Source organism: Anticarsia gemmatalis, chromosome 10 (genome assembly GCF_050436995.1).
Source record: "Anticarsia gemmatalis isolate Benzon Research Colony breed Stoneville strain chromosome 10, ilAntGemm2 primary, whole genome shotgun sequence".
In the NCBI taxonomy this organism is placed as follows: Eukaryota; Metazoa; Arthropoda; class Insecta; order Lepidoptera; family Erebidae; genus Anticarsia; species Anticarsia gemmatalis.
Genome location: NC_134754.1, coordinates 703,800 through 722,078, shown reverse-complemented (window position 1 = coordinate 722,078; position 18,279 = coordinate 703,800). Strand labels below are relative to the sequence as shown.

Here is an 18,279-nt window from a genome sequence, read left to right as displayed (position 1 = left end):
ACGCATTTCTTGAGGACATGCAAAGTCCCTTACCCGCTCTTGGCCAGCGTAGTAGACTCAAGGCAGTGGGAGAGTAAGGTGTTAATAAAACTGTAAAGGATTTTGTTTCCGCTATATTCCCTTTTTAGGCGCATATCCGTAAAAACAGAATAAATTGTGTATTAAATTTGTATGCCGTGATGTTTGCATGATAGGTTAAAAATAACTTAATAGCCTTAAGTTTTTCTAGGAAACAAATTATTTAATTGCCATAGGAATGTGGTATTCCTAATATGGAACTGGAAGTCGTGTTTTACAACTAATTGTAACCAAAAAACAAGAAAAATATTTTTCTTAATTTTTCCTTGAACTTTATGGGAATGAGGCTTTTTTTAATTAATAAAAAAAATGTGGCTCAATTAAATTTAAACTCTGACTGATTGATCAAAAGAAAAACCTTAATTATTTGTTGACAGGAAAATTGCTAAAATATTCGTCCTAAATGTTTTTGTAAAAAATATTTAATTATTTATAGAGAACCCAATGTTTCCGGGTTCGATTCGCGCCGGTGTATTATTTAATCTGTGCTTCAGGTACGGTATCGGGGTCAAATTTTGATATGATTGGCGTGACCATTGATACGCTATTGTTGACTTTAAAATATAATTGTAGGTTAGTTGAAAAGGTTTAATACAATTTAAGCCTTTGCGAATATAATACTAATGTTTTGGTAGAGGGTTATTATATTACTAAAAGAGAACATTTCATTGTTTAGATTTCCTATAATCTATTTTCGGTCCCGTCGCCGCGTCGGTGAAAACATGCGCTACGCTAGCCTAGGTTGGTCAGACGAAGGGTGACCATATTATTCATACTGAGGTCCATCGTTTTCGGAGGGCACGTTAAATTGTGGGTTCCGGCTGGCATTTTCGTACACTTGACTTGATGTCAATAACTCAACATCTGTTTCACTTGTAATCACCAATCAGCAAATAAACCTTCGCGCAAGAATGCAAGAAACACATACCTTACAATGTGACTGACTCACACACATCCTTGCATATCACACAGTTAATCACACATTCAGTACAAATGCTCTTCAAACCTAAATAATAGTTCATACAACGCCCTTGTTCGAGAAGTTCAAGGTGATAAGTTCTTTGTTTGTTTAACCTGCGACCGAAACACAAGTGTAAAACATATTATTGACTTTATTAAGAAGTAAATAGAGTCTATTTTTGTTTGATATAATTAGAATAACTAGGTTCTGTTCGCGTTTTTGTCCGCGTAGGAAGATATCTCCAGTTAAAAAGGTGTCTTATGTGTTAATTAATCTATCTATCACTATGTCAATTTAGCGATTTTTGAAAAAAGTAGCAAACATACATAGATCTGTCCGTTCTAGCTTTCACTTTCTAGTTAATTTTAAAACATGGAGATCCATTTGTGAGATGTTTTTTTTTTCAAAATAAAAATTGCTTGCTGATTGTCAAATATAGTCCAACAACTTAGTTGAGAGACTTGCAAACAAGGGTAGAGAGGTGTTCAAAAATGGAATTTAGGACCTTATTGTATTATGGACGGTGATCTGTTTGATACAGCTACATTATTTTGAAAAAACACAGAATAATGCAAGACGAGAGACGAGTGGAAAGCACTACTAATTTGTCAGACTATATTTGACCCACATTTTTATCAGTTCAGCATATTATTTCAGTAAAAACGTAATAGACAGACATTCGCATTTATTTATTAGTATGGATTTGTGTGACAATTTGCCAACTATATTTCGAATCTTATTTCATTAGTACTAAGGTATATTTCTGCCTAAAGTATAAAAGGTATTTGTACTACAATTACAGTGATTACAAGTTCACGATTTAAAAACGAGTGATAGCAATTGATAGACATTATGAAAAATAATTGCTATTCTAATACATAGGTGTTAATTACGTATCGTGTATTGTGTATTCCCTTGGCTCTAATTACGTGTATTGATGAAGATTGCGTTTAGAATAATGGTATAATTGAACCATTGAAATTGTATATTATTTATTGTTAAACGCGGAACTTTATGTGAATATGTATGATAAATATTACCTTTTATAATCGAAGTGTTTATTTTTGTGATAGACTTTTGACTCGTAATAAATTATGATATTTTGAGCCCAAATGCTTAGTGTTTAAGTATTGAGAATTCGATTCCATTACAAATATGTCAAATCTTGCAGAATTGAAATTCGTCGTTATTCTTACGAATTATTTTCTTGATCATAGTACAGTTTGACTATTGAGACAACAATGATATTCTGTTTTTGACATTTTAATGATCATTTCTAGATAGCGCTCACGAGAAACAACTAAACACCAATTTAAAGGAGAATGCTCAAAAAAAACCCAGGCTGTACACAAAAGTTATGTAACTTAAAAAATTAGTTATACTGTGTAATTGAATTCCCAATGTTTACCTCTATCAAATTCGATGGCTGAACATACTATTTTGCTATAACTTTTCAGTAGGGGTTTTCAATATATTTTTATATTTTCTAATATAGGTATGTAACTGAGTAGTACAAAACTACTACTACTAAATAAGTTACCTATATAAATGTTTAATCTTTTTTGAGTCACACATTTTTAATATAGGTATGTAACTGAGTTACAAATTAAAAATATTAAAAAATATATTTTTGAAAAATGAGTCATCATCACCAGGTCATATATGTCCCCACCGAGGGGCACGAGCCTCCCCTCTTAACAAAGAGGGGGATCAGGCCTTAGTCCACCACACTGGTCTAATGCGGGTTGGCAGACAATTGGAGGGCTATTATAAGGTAGAAAAGTGTTGTCATGGTGGTAGATTGCTAGCCTATAGCCTATGAAGCACCAAACCCTTCCATCCCTCTACTGACTTTTGCAGTATGCACGGGAAGAAATGCAGCTGGCACCTTCTATGTTTTTTTTTCGCTCTCAATCCAGCATGGGAGCAATGGGAGAAATGAGTGATACTGTGTAATTAATTCCAGATATTTACCTCTATCAAATTCAATGGCTAAACATATTATATTGCTATTACTTTTCAGTAGGGGTTTTTAATGTATTTTCAATATTTTTTATCATGAATATAAAAAAGACATACCGCTCACACTAGTAGCTGGCGCCCGTAGTGCGGTTTCGATACAATTATATTATTCAAAAAATAATCATTGTGATGAATGTTTGAAAAATATTTATTTTTTAAATTCACCTTTTAAATAGCAAAAAATAGTATTTAGCCATCGAATTTGATAGAGGCGAATATCTGGGATTGAATCACTCAGTATCACTAAAATTCTGAGTTACACACCGTTTGTGTACGGCCTGGGTTTTTTCCCCATACATTTTGAGCATTCTCCTTTGTAAAACTTAAATTTAAACAAAGTTAGTAACAGTTACGTAACAAAACCAACAAACGACATTCCGTAACCCATTAATAAACATAACCTAATTTATAACATTTCAACCTATATCTGTCGATAACCAAATATATGGGACTGCAGTAAAAAATACAATTTATTAGTTAAAAGAATGCGACACCCACACATGCTAATAAATTAACTACTAGTTGACTCGCTCGGCTTCAGTTGTTTCAAATTCTTATAACCGGAACACAGATATGCTCATCTGGAATACTACGAAGCGTTCACCCATCTAAAGCATGTCCACAATGAAGGTTGCTTAGCCCACTGTTTGTGCATCAATCATTGTGCGCTAGTAGCTTTAACCGAAAAAGAGCTTTCTTATTATAATCCAACAACTTAAGTAGAGAGCCTCGTATGCAAGGTTCTCGGCTTGAGAAAGCATACAAAATTAGAATTTCGCATATGAGTTCGTCTTATAGTGCTGACGGTGAGCTGTTTGACATAGCTACTTTATATTGGAAACATAGAATTCTTGTTTATGATGTAGATAAAACGTGCATGTTAAGTTTCTCTACTAATTTGTTGGACTACAGGCAGAATAGCAAAATGCAATCAACCTTAACATTATCCCTTAAAACGTTTATAAAGTTTATATGAGAGATAATTAAACGATTTCCTTCCAATCAGTTGCAGTAGTTTAGGAGACCAGAATGTTCAAACAAACAAACAACCAAACGTCGTAATACTAGTACAGATTATAAAATTCCTCACGGCTATGCTAATCAGTTCAACAAAGCATCAAACAGTCTGTGATGAAGTCTTACATAATTGTTGCGTATTGTCAAAAAACTCGGCTTCCTAGACTATTGACAAGTTCGTGATAAATCAAGGCTGTACGTAAAGGCACAAACACATATGGGTTTAATGTTATGTTTTGAAGCAAATGATTAGGGCCTTTTTTCAAAGCACTGAGGTTCAGAGAGAGATTAAGTTTATTTTTTTTAATTTCTTATATTGGAGATTTTGTTAGGATTGGCCGTTTCTTAAACAGTACGTAATCATATAGAACATCATGAAATAAATCTCAAGGTTGTACAATATTGTACAGTTTTAGTAAGTTAATATTAAGGAGTATTGTTGTTCACAAACAAAGTTAAAAAATATACTGATTAAAAGCCTAACTACTAACTACGTACTTAATCAAAGAAATTACATTAGTCTACACCAGAAAGCGCTGCTAGCATCCAGCCACACTTTTCACTGTTCCAAAATTGCTACCCCATATTAGTAATGTTCTATCTATGCCACTCAAATCTATATACACCTTAATGTATTTGATTGTCAACGGTCTATCAACTTAATAGTGTTCAAAATCAAGTTTTATTGTACAACATTGATTCCGTATTCAAGCGACATTTAGTTAAACGTTGATGTCTAATTAAGACCCTACTGACCACAATGGCCTATACACATTATTAGTGGGTTTTCAATTAAAATTAACGATGCCTAATTGTGTCGGCTAAAACAGGTTGGCATTTTATGAAAGAGATCACGATTTGATATATCTATATGGGAGTTAACGTATCTAATTCTTCTTGTAAAAACAATAGTTAGACCACTTATTTACTTTATTAAATTCTAAATATAAGGTTATTATGTTTATTTCAATAGACATATGTATATACTTTTTGGTTTAATTCGATTTCAAGCTAATTTGCACAAAGTTACATTTTTAAATTTATTGACATTCGTATACTTAGGTTTAGCATTCGTTTAACAGCTAATAAATAAGTGTCATTTAGTTTATCTTACAGATTACAAAGTAACTCCGAATATATAAAAACAACAACTGTCGTAATTACACCGAGTTATCTAGCACTTATTCAAAAGTACTAAAACCTTAATCTTTCAATTATGTTTGAAATTTGATTACCTAAAGAGTGATATTCTAATAAATCTTAGATAATATATATTATAAATATATTTGACGTCATTACATCAAAGTCGCTTATCATAATTATCACTGAGGTCGACGCACTATCACTAAATAATTTATCTTCATATCGATACATAATGATAATTTTGTTATGATTTTATTAGCTACAGGTGAGGAATAAATAGGCTTATCTACGTCCGGTAGCGGGCCTTATATACTTATATACCTATAGAAAAAATATTTTATTCTTGCTACAATTTTTAACAACAAGAATCTGCTTACAAAGAAAGTAGATACACATGTATGTATTTGCCTACAACGGTAACGCCTACCAAAGATGCAATAGCAATACACACATTTAAAAGTACGAGTGAATTTTTATGTAGGCGCTTTAAGCATTGTTTTTTAAATTAAATTTACAAGATTTTAGTAAAATACTTCAATAATAATATTATAAAGTAGCTCTCAATTGTCATTTAAAACTTAGTAAAATTATTAACATTTTTGCCTTGAAAATACAATTGTATTTTCTCTAGAATACATCAGAATTCGTCAAGACCGTATTATCAACAGTAAACTTACAGAAAGTGTGACGATTAAATTCCACAACTGGGATTCCCGGTAACACTAATCTGTGTAATAAATATTTATAAACCAATCAATATAGCACATTGTAAGTCACTAATTTTATTTTACCTCTTACAACAAAACATAGTTTATCCAGTTGATTCCGAAACCAACTTCCTCTATAAAAAGTAAATAGTCCATTTACCTACTAAAGCTAACAATTAAGTCCTTAAATAAAAAAAACTAAATAATAATTAATAAAACAAAAATTTGGGTCGTTTCTATAAAAGTTTTTTGTGGTGCAAAATGTCAACAGAACAATTATATGTTTTTGTAAATATAATGATCGATTCTAAATTGGCGATGATGTTAATTGGTTATCAGTGATATTCGAAACGGATCAGTCGTTTTTGAGAAGCCCGTAGATATACAAACAAGCATCTTAATTATAAAATATAATTGTCTTACACGCAAATAGATTCGAAGAAGTTTAGTATTGAGGCATTTAAAATTGTATATTTTAATTTATTCCGATTCCCTGTAAAATTAAACTCCCACAGTAGGATTTAATTTTGTATCGTCTACTAAACCTTAAAAACGCACTAAACCTTAAAAGTAGTTAGACTCACACAAAGCAAAAATAGGCTAAGGCTAAGGTTAAGGCTAAGCTAAATAAAATAATTTTCCTATGTGAGAGTCGAACCAACTTCGTGAGCATTAACCACTGTACGATAGACATTGTCAAATGTCAATTATTAGTCAATCAATCTTGCAATAATAAGTAATTATCGTGGTTTTACCCCATATTTTAAGCCGGTACTTAGTACAATTATAATAATAAATAATACGCAATAGTTTGATAAAATAATTGTAATCGTAGATGGCCTTGCTGATTGTAGTTCTTATTAGTTGTTATTTACATGTTCTAGAAGTCAATTGTTATAAGACTTGTATGTGAAGAGGGATATTGAAACCACTTCATCAGTCTGGAAGAGAATATCCTTAGGAGAACGTCCTTTTATCATACTAATGTCCCATACGCACTAGCGGTTAATCGCGGGATCGGCTAGCGGCGCGGATACAGTTACAGTCAATCTCAACCATGGTACGAAACTCAATTCACTTATACGAAGAACATCAATACACTGTTGTATATAGATTTTAATAAACCAAAGATGTTTTTTAATTTTATCGTCTCATTCATAGAACTTTCCATGAATGAACTGTTTCAAAAATGTAAGAAACAGCAACAAATTACTACCTCTAATTTGAATTATAATTTATTGTGAATGAGAACCAGTTCATAATGATCTCATTAATGTCAATTACAATATTTGAAAATAAACTTTGATATAGGCTCATAAATATCAATGAAATAGTATCGCATCAAACGTGTATTGCAAGAAATCAATACTTCACGAAGTCGCGCGTCGCTGTGATTTAAAAAAAATATCTTGAAACTTATTTTTCGTCATCTGTTGTTAAAACATTAAAGAATTAGGTAGTTCTTTCAAGAAATAAATTAATTTTGATGTCACTGCTCTTCTTTGTCAAATAATTCCTCCTTTATCCTGTATTCAACGAACAAATGAAACTTCTTTCCTCAGGAACTCCCAACACAAGTACCTCTCATCGATAAGTGTATTATCACTTTTATCAGTTGATAACACGTGATAACACTCAGTGTGCATCTTGCCCCTCGATACTCAACATGTGTTACACACACACTTAAAATGGTGAGTCTCTACTCTATTTTAAGTACCTATTACTTCAAACTATTAGCTATTCGTTTCCTAACGAACTACTGACGTGTCGTGTGTCTAAAATGGATATGTCATCGCTTATACCGGTTAGAAAATAACCTTTTTTTCTGAAAAATATCTGTGATTTTCAACTATCGTGACTTGCGCACTACTATAGATTGGTCTTATGCCAATTTAGCGGTAGTTTATCTATTCAAACTGTGACGTTTATATGAGTTAAAACGCTATTGAATAGATAAACTACAGCTAAATGTACCTTAGAAACTGAGAGCTATACGCGATTCAAGAGTTTTTTGCCAGCTCTTCTCATTGGCCCTACCTTCCGAACTAATCGCGTATGAGACCTGTTTTCAGTAATATTAATATTTCAGTGATTGTGCTTACTGCTTGGTGTCTGGCCGTATTTTGTATCTGTGGTTTGTGTTACAGTATTACTCGAACACAAGTAATAATTAATGTGTATTGCAAAACTACTAACGATTGAGTAAAACTGTTTGTGCTACGATTATTATACGGTTTGATGATATAAAATGTTCAGTGTAATAACATCTCTGGATTAAATTTAGTATTGTGATCAATTGGCTAGTGGTCTAATTTCCATGGGGAATCAAAGACCGAAGAAAGAAGATAGAAAATCACGGATTTTAGATTATGTACAGATGTTTTATAAAATACGGATATTATTAATAATTAAACTCACTTTACGTTCACTTTTAATAATAAAACTCTCCTTTTTATACGTAATTTTAATTTTAAATTACACTGAAATAATAATAAGCGTCACGTCGGAATAAATTTTTGTAGCTAGGCTCAAGATTATGAATCACCGTTTTCTGATTAGACGAGATATTTTAAGATAATTCTTTTATACAAAATATCTTCAGGAAGTCTAATTGTAGAATACCTACATTTAACTAGAAGAAAATAAAATGTGTTAAATTTGTAAAACGTTTCTAAATAGTATACTGTAACACTAATTATAAAAAAATAACTGAACATTATTATAACCACATTATAACGTTTGTGCGTTTGTCAGTAAACCAGTTTTAAATAGTAGGTATATATGCCATGAAAATATGAAAAAAGTTTTCGAGAAATTCGCGGTCAAACGGGAAACATTCTAAATTATGTACAAGTTGGTAAATATTTCATTATTAAATAAGTAATTAAGGACATAAGCTGTAGAAGGTACGAAGACCTTTCTAAATATAGGAATAGTTATTTTTTGTTAAAAAAAAATAACAAGCACTTGTCATTCCTTCGACCTTATTTACAGCAGAATAATCAATACAAAGAAATACTAAATGCATGAGTGGCCAATATCAACACGCGATCACTCACACATACACACATTTGCACGTTTGTTGTTTGTATGATATTATACAAACAAACAAATCCAAGTGTTATCATATTACATACATAAATAAAATACAGAAATATTGTTCAGATTTTTGGATGTATGTGAATAAGGCAATGAAATTCGTAAGAATCGTATCGATTGTCTTTGCCTACCCCTATAGGATATGTTTATTTTGCTTCTTGAATTTGTATGAAGTGAACGCCTCTAACCCACTGTTAATCAATATTCTTCTTCTTATCGTATGGTTTGTGGTCAACCTAGTGTCAAAGTTGTTCAAGCCGCCCGAAGGCCTTTGACGTGGCTTAACGACTGTTATCTTAATCGACAACAACCGGGACCGACTTTTTACGTGCCCTCCGAAGCACGGAGACGCCCAGTTCAAATACCACTATGCGGTCACCCATCTATGGAATGACCGCGCCAACGGTTGCTTCACCCACAGATCGTTTATTGACCGGTGAGCGCAACTCGCTATGGGTTAATCAATATTGATAAATAAATACTAACTATAGTATATAAAGGATAAACCGGTTGACGCATTTTCCTTAAGTTTGTTTAACATACCGGCACGGGTTGCATTAGCCATGGTTCCAACTGGTTTTGGCTAGTCTCCAAGCCCAAAACCCCGGTATAGGTACGAGTGAAAGCCGGAAATACTTAATTCCTTCTTTATCATTAGTTCAAAGAAATTGACAGATTACATATTTCACCGGAATCAAAGCTTTGCGTCCTAATATTTGAATATTTTCCATTTTAATCAAAGATATCAGATACAAACAGATAACATTTACAACCTTAATTATATCAGGGTATTGATTCAATGAATCCACAGTTCCCTACAAATACATATAAGTGTGATAGTTTGTCTGTCTGTTAGGGGTATACTAAGACAGTGTCTCTAAATCTATGATCCGTTGAGAACCTCTGGGAGTTCGTGAATGTGTGGATAGAGGCCCTCGACCTTGTCTTATAAATAGGAACCTTATATTTTTTTGATAAACGCCGATTTAAGCAGAAGAGCCAAACAAAGTATCTTTTTGCGTTATTACGGCCTACGGTCTGGAAAACGTAAAAATAAATACTAATAACCTGCGACATTTGTCGTCAGCGACATCGGTAAAAGTCGTGCGACGTTGCCGCCAATCTCACTCGACAAGGTACCTACCTTCATTTCGTTCGTCGCTATGATCATAACTCACACAATGTCGTCGAATTTGTCTAGTAAAATCAGCAAGCAATCATTTAGTTTAAGACATAGAGATATCTAAAAATAATTGATCAAACATGGATACTATTTTTTTACAAAAATTCGACTGACGGCTAACAGATTGTGAAACTTTTTACGCGAGTGAAGTTCAGCAGAGGTCAGCTAGTTCCAATATGAGTATGATAAAATGCCGACCAACGTGTCCGTTTCAAGGAATTTCCAAGATAATAAAAATCTTTATCACGACGGTCTGTTATCGATATTTATCAATTTGTCATAAAACTTCTTTATCTAGTTACCAATGTTTGTATACCATCTTAAGAAATATTCAGGTGGGTGAACATTTCGTGGGATCATGAGAGATTAGACCAATATTTTTGTAGAAATACTAGAGATACTATATTTACTACATTCATCCAAAATCCAAAAAAATTATATTGATAAATTACTAGGTTTCTGCCTGCGACTTCGCCCACGTGGAAAGACTTCCCAGATTTTTTTTTATGTTATGGTTAGTGGTCAACCTAGTGTCAAAGTTGTTCAAGCTGCCCGAAAAGTCTTTGCCATGGTTTAACGATTTTATGCCCTCCAAAGTACGTAGCCGCTTAGTTCAAATACATTCCAATAGCACTATGCGGTCACCCATCTATGGAATGGCCGCATAAAGGGTTGCTTAACCCACATTTTTAGACATTAATTTAGTCTAAGCGACATCCAATGATTATATTGCGTTATAGGTTTTCAAAACAAACTCGCCTAATCATACTTTCAGCTAACAACGATGACTACATCGGCTAAATATAATGTGCTTGTAGATAACATAGTTTTGCCGTGAGTAATGGATTAATTAACTTGTCATCACGCTAGCACTGTTTGAAGAGGGACTATACCTTCACGAATTTAAACTATCGCGACTTGTACGGCAAAAAATAAATATTTTCATACAAAGGGACAATCGAACATGTCAAAGTGGATGTATGTATGTATGTCCAGTTACATTAAAACCTTAAACCATTTATAGAGAAAAATACTTTTTGGGAAACCACTATATTTCTGGGAAACGTCTTTTTCCCAAAAATATTTTTAATTAATCGAGAGATAGAATGGGAAAACCAGTCTAAACTAAACAAAAAAAAAACTTTATTATCGTGTTGTGTCAGTTATCAACTCATTCACCTACTTCTTTATCTACCCTCGTTTTGTTCTTAACTGTCGTTTGTTTGTAAAACCAATTAGTTGTTGTTTACGCGTTGGTGTGTCTCTGTCTGTATTTTATTTGATGTGAATTTCTTCTTGATTATTAACCGACTTCAAAAAGGAGGTTCTCAATTCATCGCGATATTTTTTTTTGTTAAAGTGATTGTGTGAACCATGGTAAGGAACTAGATTATTTGTTACAATTTGATTTGTGTATTCAGATGTTGAAATTTGCTATGAGCACAATGACAGTTTTGAGAATATTTTGTGTCACTTTTCTCCGAGTGCAATTCAGTTATTAGAAACTTTATTATTGATAGTGTTAACTAAAGTTTCTCATTGTAACATTATGTGAAATAATTATAGGCGCCCATAGCCAGTTGCGCTCACCGGTCGGTAAACGATCTGTTGGTTAAGCAAACCTTGGCGCGGTCATTCCATAGATGGGTGACCGCATAGTGGTATTTGAGCTGGGCGTCTCCGTGCTTCGGACAGCACGTAAAAAGTCGGTCCCGGTTGTTGTCAATTAAGATAACAGTCGTTAAGCCACGTCAAAGGCCTTCGGGCGGCTTGAACAACTTTGACACTAGGTTGACCACTAACTATACGATAAGAATAAGAATAATTATAGTGTATGTTTCTTGTACCACAATAAATAAATAAACAATCTCGGTTGAACTACTGTTCATGAACAGCGTAAACACCCATAGTGAAAATGAGCTAAGAGTATACTCAAGTTTTCTTAAATATTGTTTTTTATAAACACAAAGAGTACTTTTATTTGGACAAAACAATTCAAAGTCTAGGCTAGAGATTCGGAATTGACGTGGGCACATGACAGGTCATAATGTGGTATATTATTATTTATCTTCTAGAACGAACAAGACCAGATCTACATTCTAGCGGGCGTGTTCGGCGGCGCGTGGGTGGTTCTGCTCATTGTCGTGCTAGTCATGTGCTGTCAGCTCAGCAGTGTCAAGAAGAAACTCGCAGACATGCAGAACAGCTCGCGGCTGAGAGTACAGTAAGTGTCTGATAGTTTACTAATAGTCACTTATCTATACTAATTAAATAGGCATAGGTCTTTTAAGTCACGAACGAAGATGTTACTTTGTAACAAATATTCCTCTATCTGACGCCACCTGAATCATCTGCAATAGATGGACACAGGCCAATGATGATGTTACTAATATTATGAAGCTGAAGAGTTTGTTTGTTTGAATGCGCTAATCTCAGGAACTACTGATGCGAATTGAAAAATTATTTAACTGTTGGACAGCTTATTTATTGAGGAAGGCTATATAGTTATATCACATTACGCTACGAACATTAGGAGCGAAGCGCCAACGAAAAATGTTAAAAAAACGGGGAAAATTATGACCCATTCTCTCTTGTCATGTGATGCAAGTAAAGTTGCGCAAGTCAGCTAGTTCAAAATAGTCAGAAAAAACTTGAGCATCTACTAATAAATAGGTCGCCACAGTAACCACTCCTGTTTATCACACAAATCCGACCTGTAGACTCGATCGAGCTATTTTTATAAAGCTCATTACACATAGAAGCCTTACAGGATAATGATGATGACCATAAATTACGTTAGACCTCATAAGGTACTTTAGAAGAAAGAACGACGTTTGATAAACTTTTATTTCAATGACTATACATTCAGAGATTACCTCAACATGCTTATTGCTGAAACTGACACCAAGTAAAAAAATGACATTATTTAATCATTGTTTATAGATATTGCAGATAATAAGTATTAGTCAATTTTTAACCTTTATTCAATAATAATCCTGACACCCAACTTCACAAATTCCAGGAAACTAAGAATGGACAACGACAAGAACCACGCATTCCACAACCCGGCGCTGTCTCCCGACGAGGAGCTGTCCCGGCGCGGGTACTCCATGTACCAGGGCCAGGACTCGCAGTCAGACGTCGAGAGCGGCAGGCACCATCACCCACATCACGAGCGGTACGGAAGAACAGCCCTGTTTAATCTACCTGCTTCTTCTTTCTTATAGATGTTATTTTATTTCATAGAATAGGTATAGTTATAGAATGCAGATCAGGGAATAACAACAATCCTTGTCTCATTTACTAATCAAATCTGAAGGCCAATTATACACAACATTCGAATATTTTAAACTACAGTGGTTATATAGAAGTACATGCAGAGAAATACATTATTACCCCTTACACTAGTATTAGGTTCAGGACAGCCAATATTATATAACCCAATATTATAGTTACTCATATTATGATATAACTTGGATTTAACATCTTGTGTATCATATGAGGTGAATAGCCATTTAGAGAAACTGTTATCCAAGTGACTGGAATGGCTTATGCGTATAAGGCTCACATCACACCGAGACTCATATGAGCGTGCAGCGACTGTCAGCGGCCGCCAGCAACGGGCAAGATAGCGTGGCCACGCGACTGTTTATTCTACCGGCAACAGTGAACTTTTCGAGTTTTTCAAATGTTTAGGCTGATTTAAGTCTCACGCTTACCGTCAGCGCTCATAGCTCAGCGCGTATCAGTATCGTACTGACCGCCTATGAAAGCAGCTATCGGCGCTGACCACCATGCGCGCTGATAGCTACGCGTCATTTAATAACGCTTCCTAGAAGTTCATATATCCCGGGAATAAGTGCTGACGGTACGCGTGCCGTCGGCGTAAGACTAAAATCAGCCTTATAGTCTCATCATTATGTTCATAAAGTTAAGAATTATTTGATAATGTAACTGTGCATCGCTGTCATTTCTTTGTGATTTGAGCTTAAAAACCTATTATAAGTTTTTTTTTTTTTTAAGTCATTTATTCATATAAAATACAAAATATTGTTTTGCATGTATTCTCCTCGCCAAGCTACACAGCTTGTTGGCGAGATATAAGTAATCTTCGCCTTCTTTCTAGTTCTTCTTAGTTTTTAGAAACTGTGTTTAGGTATGCTCATAAGCCGCTGAAAGGCGTATGAAGAATTTTTTAACGCATCAACAACGCACACTTGATGACACACAACTACGATGAGGTCGTCTACCTTTGTACATGATACTCGCTAGTGTATAGCTAGGAACTCGTAACTACTTGTGCCCGGTTTCTGAAGTACATTTAGCGGTAGTTTATGCATTCGAACTTTTTTATATGAGTTTAAACGATATTGAGTAGACAAACTACTGCTAAATGTACCTCAGAAACCGGGGGTTAGTAGTAAGGCATCTGAATTGCGTTTAACATGTGCTGTGGCTGCATAAAAAAAAAATATTTACCATTGTCTAGAGGTGATAAGGAGCTATTGATCGTAAAATTTTCAAAACAAAGTACAAATTAATATAAGGTATATGACACTGCCTGTCGAATGTGTGTATGTGTGTACAAGAATAACATGAAATAAGGGTTTAAACGAATATTTTAATATGATCTAGTTACTATATGCCCAGATAATAAGCTTAATAGAAAAAAAAATTCTAAATCGAGTAATTTTAATTAGTTTCTGACCGCCTTATACAAGTATATTTAAATGTAATTTTATTTTATATGTGTGTATTTCGTATTTTTTTTAAACAAACGAGTAAAGCAACAAGTATTTAAAATCACTTTTATTTCATCAATAAATAAAAAATACGAATCTATTTGAAACGTACATTCATATTCTAACACAACAAATTATAATTGATCAATACGCCCTAAGATCGCCCATCCAGAGACAGACCGCAGTAAAGATCACTTACCATTTCACCCATCCGTTAACAGCGTAAAGACCCTCTATTACAAAGTCATCAATTGTTTCAATAAAGCGTAAAATATTAAATATCTATTATTTTTATCGTTTCATATAAATTGCATATTGCGGTTAACCGCGGCAAAGATATTATGTAAACAATCTCCGTAATGCAGTCGGTACGAACAAAGTGGAATGTCATTGTAAGAAGTTATTCAAAACTTGAAGGCTTTTGCTCAAATAAAATTTGCCATGCCTTTGTTAATCGTCCAATGAAAAATATTTTAAAGTGATTTCTTCACTCCTGTCAATTTCCTGAAGTTATTTACAATTTTCCAAATATTTTATTTCTATTTGAATTAGAATCAGATACCAGATGCAAAGATTTTATTTTATTTTCATACTAGGAACTAGCGTATAGAGATTATAAACAATATAATATATATACCAATACACGTTCTGTAGTTTTTGCATGAAAGAGTAACATAAGTACATACATACATACTCACAAACTTTAACGTATTTTTATATTAATAAGGTAATAAGCCGATGTGTTATATACCAGGACGACAACACACTCCCGTGTCATTAACAAGAATGTATCGTAAAACGGGGTGAATAGAAACAATTTTCAACTTTGTCCTAAAAATTTGTAGCGAATAACTTGTTATTTTTATTGTCAGGTTGTTTTATATCATGTCCGGCGCCATGAAGAAAGAGTTAAAACCATATTTGTCCAAAAATACTTATGCATAGTTTTACGATATTTCATTAAAAAAATGGTCAATTTCTATTCACCCAGCGATAGGGGTGAATCGAAACGACCAAAGGGGTGAATGGAAAAATTGTGTTTTAAAACGTTTTTTCAGTTAACAATATTGTATCTTTATAGATAAATATACACCTAAAGAGATAAACACTCTAAACAACTCATTAGAAAAGAAATTCCACTTTAAATCCAAAGTTTTGAAAAAAATGTATGGACCATTAAGGCATTCGAGGACGGTTGACTTTGAAGCAATTTTTTGGGTATAAATATCAATTTAAACATTTAAACAATTATGACACCGCAGAGAAGTAATATCGACGTGTAATCATTTCAAATTTGAACAAAATTCTTAAACGAGGAGTACTCAAACATTGGGCTTGAAAACTTTCCTGATTTTTTTTCTATTCACCCCGCGAATTCTATTCACCCCGTTTTACGGTACATTAATTTATAAAATGTCATTTATAAGCATTTTAACTGCAACTACTCGACTTTATTGTTACATAAATATCAGTTAGTCATTATTATGACGTGTACATTCTTTTACGATAAGCAATAGATATCAGTATTGAGTATGTGAATCATAACATTGAAGATTTTTATTTGTATTACTACAATGTATGATGAACAGCATTGACTAATGTAAACAATTTTAAAAAGGATGTAACTATATTTTTTAAGATATAAGACATGTGCCCTTTTCAATATTGAATTTCTTCGCAATACTTTTGTAGGGTAAATGGACAGCTTAAAATTAATGATGATATTTTTTCTTCTTAAACTTTGCTATCATTAAATTATAAACTATTTGTACTTATTGTACTCACTGATGAACCTTCAGATTTCAATTTCTGATTCCCCCTATTAAAAAATTGTTGTATGTAAAATTTTAAATCAAAATCAAAAAAATTTAAGTATTTTTTAAGAAGTATATAAGTATGTTAATTAGTTATCTAGTATAGCTCTACTTGGTATGCCTTTTTAAGTCAGAAACCTAATATATCAGTATTACAAGGCTAATTGTTTGTGTATATTGTTATACTCTATTTTGTAGAAAACCGTATGTATCCTCTCAATGATATTATCAAAGACACTTTCTAACACTATTATTTCTCCAGGCAGACGGGTGGGCAGTTCGTAGAGGAGCTGATCCACGAGCTGGACAACCGCCAGCACCGGCAGCAGACGACAGCCCCTCCCTTCTTGCTGCAGAGCATCCAAGACAACAAGATGAAGACCAGAAGTACCGTGAACCTCATAGCCAATGGACACACGAGGCAGAGTGATACCAATCCCAACTTTATTTATTGATGTCGAGAACGCGTTTATGTCTTTTGTATGAAAGCACTTTATGGTAATTTCAGTGCCGAGTTTGCACCACAAAAAAGTATATTTTATGCTATTTTGAGTTAATGGTGTGGTTAAATATGAAACAATTATATTAATTTGAACCTCGATTGCTACATAGCAGATAAAATCCTCTAATAGGAACTGGGTAAAATATATAAAAAACAATCACCCTTATTTCGTAATATTTTGCATGAAAAAGCATGTCCATAGAATAAGGTAAACGTTACTAACCACGCCATATTTAAATAGCATACGCTTCAAGACCCGAACAAAAATGAGAATGCCGGTTGTTGCTTAAACCAAAGGTAGTAATTTTATATCTGCTAAGAGAACATCCAATTTATGCGCCAGCTTTTTCTGTTCTACTAACTAACTTTTAGCAAATGTAAGCTTTTGAGAATGTCCTCTAAATATTTCCTCTTCCCTAAATATAATTTAATGGACATTCTTAAACACTTGCATAGTTCAGCAAATTGTAATGTACTATGAAAATCCTATAAAAAATTTTATATTGTTCAATTTCGCAAATTTCTTATTTGATTTATTATTTGTAAATTATGCATGCCACAAATTATTAATGAGAATTATTTATTTATTTTTGTTATAAATTGTCTTCTATTTAAATAACAACTGAGGACGCATTGTTGTTATTTATTTATTAGACAATTTTATTTATTTATTTTAATCTCTGCCTGTGTGAAGGTATATAAGGTTGGCTCGTTGAAGCAAAGGGTGAAAATGCAGTAAAAAAGTAATCTCTTTTGCTTATTTTCTTGTGAAAATTTGATAAAAAAGATTACACAACGTAATTGTTAATAGAAATATATTTGTTATTAAGTATTAAAATTACGTTTTAAATAGTCTGTTTGTTTAACTTGGAATTATATTATTTACAGAAGAGAAGAATACAGACATTGTAACGTCTCTGTAACTCCTTTTGTGGTTTTTTGTTTGACTTTTTCTTCAGACACATTAAATTAAATCAAATCATTTAAATAATACCAATAAATCATTTAAAT

General features: G+C 33.1%; 1 protein-coding gene across 3 annotated transcripts; it reads left to right on the top strand.

Moving 5' to 3' along the window:
* Positions 1-7,490: 7,490 nt before the first annotated feature.
* LOC142976003 (uncharacterized) lies at positions 7,491-18,119 on the top strand. Of its 3 annotated transcripts, none has more exons than XM_076119184.1 (4): positions 7,491-7,619; positions 12,286-12,434; positions 13,233-13,388; positions 17,029-18,119. In XM_076119184.1, the coding sequence occupies exons 1-4, from the start codon at positions 7,617-7,619 to the stop codon at positions 17,219-17,221; spliced, it is 501 nt and encodes a 166-aa protein (XP_075975299.1). In that variant the 5' UTR covers positions 7,491-7,616; the 3' UTR covers positions 17,222-18,119. The 3 variants fall into 3 exon arrangements, with proteins under 3 accessions (XP_075975299.1, XP_075975298.1, XP_075975300.1); XM_076119183.1 differs by lacking the exon at positions 7,491-7,619 and adding an exon at positions 7,632-7,732; XM_076119185.1 differs by lacking the exon at positions 7,491-7,619 and adding an exon at positions 11,432-11,587.
* Positions 18,120-18,279: the final 160 nt, after the last annotated feature.